Below are 7,188 nucleotides of genomic sequence, written 5' to 3'. Positions count from 1 at the left end.
GTCTGAGATGACAGTGGCTTGATGGTGTGGTGCTGGGGGCGGTGGGTGGAGAGAGGTGCTGTGGAGGAAGCCCAGACAGGACTCCCTGGGGACTGGCTGGGGAATTAGGGAAAGGGAGGGTCAAGCCCACGGCTTTAATGTTGCCCACAACCTGGCATTATCCTAAAATCTCCACCCTTACCAAAAAGTGCTCTCTTCCATGACCACAGCCTGGCATCTCACCCTCCAGCACTTCACCTCCTTTCCCTCCAGTTAATTCCCACCAGAAGATGGATTCTCAGCCCCACCAGCCTGATCTTCCCACCTTTTCAAGTCTCCTTGATCTGGATCCCCAGGTCCCCCCACCTTTTCCCTGCGACCCTCCTTATCTTTACTTTTTCTTACCTAACGTGGAGTCCAAGGTCCGCCACTAAAATCCTCCCTGGCATACTCCCTCAAGCCTCTGGCCTCTTGTTGCTGCCGTAATCTCAGCCTGACTTACTCCAGCTGTCTGCTCCACACCTGCGCCTGAGCACTGGAGGGGACTGGAGAGAAAAGATCACACATGAGGCGGCCACACTGCTGCGCCTCTGCCAATGAGTCCCCCCAGGAAGGCCCTCGGCCCTGCTGGGAGCCTCACTTTCTTCTGGTCTGTTCACCGCAGCCTTTAAAACCATCTTTTCTCATTCCTCCCCTGTCCTCACTCTTAGCTGATGACTTTGCTTCCAGTTTCAGAAAACAGAATGAAATGAAGAGAACTTTCCCCGGTTCCCGCCACCTCGACTCACCTCTCAGCCTCTGTGCACAGGGATTCAGGGCCGTCCTAGCTTCTGTCTGGGCTGACTCTCCACCGTCCCTACCCCCTAGTGTTTCCCCCCACCCCCAGTTGGCCCCTTCCTCTCCCTCACGATGAGCACTCCTCTCCTGGAGCATACCCATGAGCATACACACACTGAAGTGGCTCCTCTCTCAAAGGAAAAAGACTCCCTGGATCCCACATCCCAAGGCTGTCACTCCACTTCTCTGCTTTCTGGCAGACCTCCTTCCCTTTCTCCCCCCTCGTCTCTCTTGAACCCCTTCTGCTTAGACTCCGTGCCCACCATGGTACAGAGCAGCTCTCACTGAGGTCACCAGCCACCTCCGCTCGGTTGGTACAGAGGCTGTGCTGGGCCTGTATTCCAGGGACCTGTCAGCAGCGTCTTCCTTCATAAACGCTCCTGCTTGGCGCTGGGGCAGCACCCTCTGGTCCTCCTTCTGCACCGGCTGGTCCTCTGTCTCTGTGGGTTCTCCTTGTCTCCCTGAGCTCTCACCATCCGGGCTTCTTAGGGCTCGGTACTTTGGCAGCCCCCCTTTTGTAACTCCAGGCGTTCCTTGGGGCATCTCATATCTCCAGGCATTAAACCCCATCTCTACTCTGATGATTCCCTGGGCTATTCCTGGCCCAGACCACTCTCCTGAACTCCAGGCTCACCAGCCCAGCCGTCTACACAGTCCCTCCACATGGTGGCCTCAGAGCCACTGCAAGCTTCCATGATCACAGCTGAATTGCTGGTGCCCCGCCCTACTTTAGACCTGCAGTTCTGCCCTCTTCCCCATGGAAATGGAAGCTTTTTGCTTCCCTTGCTCAAGCCCAAAAGCCTCCGAGTCATCCTCAGCCGCTCGTTCTCTGTCGTATACTGTATCCTGTCAGCAAAATCCATCTAGAATCTGCCTGCTTCTCACTGTCACCACTGTCACCTCCTGAGCTAGGACACCTTCATCTCTCCGTCTCTCACCTAAATTATTGCTGTAGCCTCCCAGCCGGTCTCCCTGCTTTCACCCCTGCTCCAACAGTCTATTCTCAACAGGCCAGCTAGGGCGGTCCTGTCCAGACATAAGTCACAGCATGCCCCACCCCTGCTCAGAGCCTGCACAGGGAGTCAGAGCCCCATCCTTCAGTGGCCCTTGGGCTTTGTGCAGTCACGGTGTCATCCCTGACATCGCCTCCACCGCCCTCGCCCCACCCGGCCACGTACCGTCTCCTGGCCTGCTTTGCTTTCCCGCCGGCACTCACCACCATCGGCCGCGCTTTGTGCTTGTTTGTTTCTCTTTCCTTCTATTGGAATCTCACTTCCTCGAGAGCAGGCCTGGTTTTTCACTGCTGTACCTCCAGTGCTTTGAATGGTTTCTGGCACGTAGCAGGCGCTCAGTAAATATTTGTGCGATGAGTGGAGGGGACAGCCCCATAGGCTGAATGAAGTCAGTGCTGGGCCAGAGAGCACCATAGGCACCATGGGGGCCCCGAGGTGGGTGCTGAGCCCCCGGCAGTGAGCCCATGCGCCGCCCCTGCCCAGCCTCTGCCGCCCTGCACAGGTTCAACCGAGCAGCGCTCATCAACGTGGGCTTCCTGGAGAGCAGCAATAGCACGGACTACATTGCTATGCACGACGTTGACCTGCTCCCTCTCAACGAGGAGCTGGACTATGGCTTCCCTGAGGCTGGGCCCTTCCACGTGGCCTCCCCGGAGCTCCACCCTCTCTACCACTACAAGACCTATGTTGGCGGCATCCTGCTGCTGTCCAAGCAGCACTACCAGCTGGTGAGGCCCGGACAGCCCCCTCTGCTCAGGCTGCAGATGGTGGGCAGGACGGGGCAGTACCTCTGGGGCCCAACAGATGGAGCCCTGCCCCAGCCTGGCAGGGAAACCCGGGAGCAGCCACAGTGCGAGGAGCAGGCGAGCCAGTCAGCCACAGCTGCAGAATCCCTGGAAGCTGGCTTCAGAAACCTGGGGAGTTAGTGGCCCTCAGCATTGAAGAGTGTGGGGGGCGGTTCAGGTGCAGCTTGCCCACGTCCTGGACAGTGTCACTGGGGCCCTGTTTCTCTGTCCATCTCTCAGCTCTGCCTTCCCTGCACTGGGTTTATTTGCAAGGTGGTAGTTGTCACTGCAGCCGGTATCCTAGATGGGTATCCAGGCCCCAGGCTGGTGGGAGACGGGGCCCTTTCTCGTAGCTCAGGCAGGAGTCTGGTTCTGAGCCGCACTGGCTCATGATTGGCAGGCTTGAGTACTGAACCCGCCTGAGCCAATGACTGGCCGGTACAACTCATTGTCCTCGCGGATGGGCGGGCAGGAACAACCTGGTAGCTCAGGCTGGGTCTCCTTCTCTCCAGGCCATGGCAGAAGCCTCCTTTATGGAAATGAAAGCCCTGAGCCAGGTGCAAGAATGGCTGTCTGTCATGGAGCCCAGCTGCCCCTCTCACACACACAGGAAGAGATGAGGGCAGGGTCACCAGAAGAAAGGGGAGTGAGGGAGGCAGAAATCAAGTAGGAACTGGCGCTTCTGCCCATCGACAGTTCCCCAAAGAGATCCCCTCTGCCCAGTGAGACATTTTTGAGAAGGTGAGCATCTCACACAGGTTCAAGACCCCATGAGAACAGGAAAGGGACTGGATGTGCTGCCTCCCACAGCCCCTAGCACTGCAGAGGTGGAGGGGCCTGTAAGCACCTGGTGCTTATTCAGAGCAGCCGGGGAGGAGGGCACTCCTGAGCAGTAGGAGACCAAAGGACCCCCAGGGAGGATGGGCCGAGTGACGCTGCTTATCTCTGTGTCAGTGCAACGGGATGTCCAACCGCTTCTGGGGCTGGGGCCGTGAGGACGATGAGTTCTACCGGCGCATTAAAGGAGCCGGGCTCCAGGTGAGGCTCCCCGGGGCCCTGCTGCCACCTCAGCCATGGTGGCTGCCCAGAGATTCTCTTCTGTTCCCTCGGATGAAGCTCCCCAGGGTCTGGAGATGGCCCTGGTTCTGATACCTGCCCTGACCCTGCCCTGCATGGTCATCTAGCCAGTTCCTTGCCCTCTGGGCCCCAGTCTCCTCTCCTGCAGGCTGGGAGTGCAGACCCCTGCCTCTGACTTCCTGGCAGGCAGTGGGACCTCAGAGGAGCTGGTGGTAAGGGCCAGGGCTCCAGGAATTGTGGCTTGACCCCGACTTCCTTTGGCCTCTAGCTTTTCCGCCCCTCGGGAATCACAACTGGGTACAAGACATTTCGCCACCTGCATGACCCAGCCTGGCGGAAGAGGGACCAGAAACGCATCGCGGCTCAAAAACAGGTGCTGGCTGGGCTCCTCATCGGTGACAGATAGGTGGTGATGTGGGGAGCCAACAGGTCCGAGTTTTCACCAAGTTCTCTTTGGCCCAAATGGCCCCATCCTCCCCTGCTTGTCCCAGGTCAGTTGACAGTGCCTTGCTCTGGTGGCTTCTGGGCACCCTGGGCACTTGTGGGTCAGCCCAGACCTCAGGGTCCATGCAGGCTGGCAGGGTGGGATGGGGAGGCTTAGCTAAAGGTGCCAGAATCTCAGCCACACCCGGGATGCAGGGATCATACCCTCAAACAGCCCCTTCTGTAGGAGGCATATGCGTCCAACAGGAGATCCCGGCTCTCCTGCTTCCTAGTGGGGCACAGCCCTGGGCAAGAGGCTTCACTGCTCTGAGCTGTGGGTTCCTCCTCTCCAGTGGGGACCACAGGACCTCCAATGGTGAGGTTGCGTGCGGTCAGTGGGCAGCTGGTACCTGTGCAGCCCTGAGTCCATGCTCTTTCCTCCCCTCCTCCCCAGGAGCAGTTCAAAGTGGACCGGGAAGGAGGTCTGAACACTGTGAAGTACCATGTGGCTTCCCGAACGGCCCTGTCAGTGGGCGGGGCCGCCTGCACTGTCCTCAACATCATGTTGGACTGTGACAAGGCTGCTACACCCTGGTGCACATTCAGCTGAGTTGGATGGACAGTGTGGAAGCTTGTGCGTACAGGCCACGTTGCTCAGGCTCAGGACAAGGCCTCAGGTCCCAGGCCCAGCTCCAAGAGGATGTTGAGTGTCCGGGACCAAGACAGCAAGCTACACAACTGCAGCCGCCCGGCCACCGAGGCAGGCTTGAGCTGGACCAGGACACATGGGGTGCCTGGGACGCTGCTAGCCATGGACAGTGATCAGAGAGAGGCTGGGATGTGTCCTGAGTGGGACCCCCCCGCCTTTCTGCTCACCCTACTCTGCCCTCCCTCACGTGCCAAGACCTGTGGGCAGTGGGGAGGGCTGAACAGGACAACCTCTCATAAACCCCGCTTTTGTTCCTTCCCACTGGGCCGCCTTGTGCAGAGACACAGCATAGGAGCCAGCAGCTTGCATAGGTGACAGTTGTGACTGGGAGGGTTAGAACTTCAGAAACCCGAGCACAAGCCCCACAGAGGGGAACAGCCAGCACTGCTCCAGCTGGTTGTCGCCGTGCCGGATTGTGCGTCTAGTGTCGCCAGATCCTCTGATTTTTCGAAAGAAACTAGAATGCTGGATTCTTAGGTGAAATCTTCTGATTTTTAAATGATAGCACCTAAATGAAACTTTCAAAAAGTTTGGCAGGCCAGGCAAAATGTGCTGTGGAGCGTTCACTTGTCACTTTTGGCTGAGGGACAGGGGGAGGGGTGAGTTACAAACTGGTGAGGAATTGGGGTGGGGCTGGGACAAGTCCAGCGGGGAGGAGAAGCCAAAGGCATGAGGGTACCTGTACCACCTCCACCCCACCAAGGCTTCCGGGCAGCCCCCTGGGTGCCCTTCTGAGCAGTCTGACCACCTTCAGGCTCTCTCTGGTTGAGCCTCATCCTGCCTCACTAGACACGGAGGAAGGAGAGTGGCTGAGGAGATTCATCCACAGTGATGGGAACCAGCCCAACCCTGTTTGTGGGTGCCCCATGTCCCGGCGGTAACGAGGGAGTGAGAAAAGAAAGGCAAAGTCAGAAGAATAGAATTTTATAACAGGTCCAGGGGTCAAACGCACTCTCGAGGGGTGATCCACGCTGGCACTGGGCTCTGGGCTCCAAGCGCTTTTATTGGTGTATTATCTTGTTAATCTTGCAGGCTGTGGGGAGGGGGGTTGAGGAGGATAGCCGGAGGAAGAGCCTGTGTTTGCAGCATTCAATAGCAAACTCGATTTTCCTAAGACATGCTAACTAAGGACACAGATTTTACCACCCATTGTCTCTCCAGGTGTTTTGGCCAGAGAGGTGCAGCAGATAAGGCCCATAAGGTCTGACCACACACAGTGCATCAAGGGGCTTTTCTCTCCCGAGGATTGTGGACACAGAGCAATTCGAATTGCTCCGTATTCTGAGAACACAGGCAGAGCCTGTGGCGTTTGGGTGTCTCTGCCCTGTAAGGCTTTCTGGCCTTACCCGCACGCACCTGGGAAGACTATCCTGAGTCTTGTGAGCAGAGGTTGCATTACTTCCCAGAGCCTCTTGCATAAGCTCCCTTTACGAGATCCTCACACAAACTCTGTTGGGAAGAGTTGTGGGACCAGAGCAGTTTCTTTTCTGCTCTGCAACCACACCGCAGTGTTCCGTGGTCACAGGGCGCTCTCAGACAGTCCTTACCATAGCCCTCCTGTTACGCTTGATCTCTGCTTTTATTTTACTGCACCGTAGTTTGGATGTGATCCCTGGGACAAATCTCCATGTACAAAGAGCAAAGCAAGCTGGTATTCATTTAACTGTAAGTAACACAGGCCTGCCCCTGGTCATCTCTTCCCACACACAGGACTGGACTGAGGCAGGCAGGGCCCTCAGGCGATGCCTCGGGTCATGGCTTGAGCCTGGAGGAAGGAGAAAGGGAGAAGTGAGAGGATCCCTGTGGTGTTCTCGCAGCACAGAGGGATTAAGGTGGTCACTGAGTGCCCAGGAGCAGTGAGGACACATGGAACTGGGGAGTGCTTTGGGGGGGGAATCACTCAGAGGGAAGTCCAGAGCCCATGAGAATGGGAGGCAAGGGCCCCTGCATATAGGCCACTCCAAGACATTTGGCTGCCAAAGATGCAGGGCAGAAGGCAGAGGAGACCATCAGGCCCAGGCGATGTGGGTTTGTTTTAACACAGGGACACCTGGAGTCCTGGAGAGGGAAGGGGTTGTGCTCCCAGAGCTCGGGAAGGTAGAATCCACAACTCTGGTTCAAAGACTTCTCTGAGGATGATCAGGGCTGCTGTGTGCAGTTGTGTGGCTTGTGCACTGTGTAACCTGTGTATAAGCCAAGGGATTTAAGCAGAGATGGCTAGGGTAAAGCTTCAGGTTCAGATATTTAACCCAGGATCTTTGTGATCCTAAACTGACCTTGCCCAGTGATTCAGCCACACCCACTATTGTGACGGCCAAATGGGCCTAGACTCCAGAGCAAGGGTAGTGGAGAGGGGACTGTGCCA

General features: G+C 57.1%; 1 protein-coding gene across 1 annotated transcript; it reads left to right on the top strand.

Annotated features, from left to right (window-relative positions):
• Positions 1-2,333: 2,333 nt before the first annotated feature.
• Positions 2,334-5,356, top strand: LOC116545779 (beta-1,4-galactosyltransferase 7). Its single transcript, XM_032272244.1, has 4 exons — positions 2,334-2,557; positions 3,569-3,652; positions 3,960-4,064; positions 4,569-5,356. Exons 1-4 carry the CDS (start codon positions 2,399-2,401, stop codon positions 4,722-4,724), a joined length of 504 nt encoding a protein of 167 aa, XP_032128135.1. The 5' UTR covers positions 2,334-2,398; the 3' UTR covers positions 4,725-5,356.
• Positions 5,357-7,188: the final 1,832 nt, after the last annotated feature.

This window comes from Sapajus apella, unplaced genomic scaffold (assembly GCF_009761245.1).
Source record: "Sapajus apella isolate SASKATOON/1434 unplaced genomic scaffold, GSC_monkey_1.0 scaffold369, whole genome shotgun sequence".
Lineage (NCBI taxonomy): Eukaryota > Metazoa > Chordata > Mammalia > Primates > Cebidae > Sapajus > Sapajus apella.
This window is presented reverse-complemented; position numbering and strand designations above follow the sequence as displayed.

What these genes read in the sequence shown, in the direction of transcription:
- LOC116545779 (XM_032272244.1), top strand. Translation starts at nt 2,399, where the DNA reads ATGCACGACGTTGACCTGCTCCCTCTCAACGAGGAGCTGGACTATGGC. An exon ending in CCAAGCAGCACTACCAGCTG is followed by an intron (nt 2,558 to 3,568) that starts GTGAGGCCCGGA and finishes TCTCTGTGTCAG; the next exon opens with TGCAACGGGATGTCCAACCG. An exon ending in TTAAAGGAGCCGGGCTCCAG is followed by an intron (nt 3,653 to 3,959) that starts GTGAGGCTCCCC and finishes TTTGGCCTCTAG; the next exon opens with CTTTTCCGCCCCTCGGGAAT.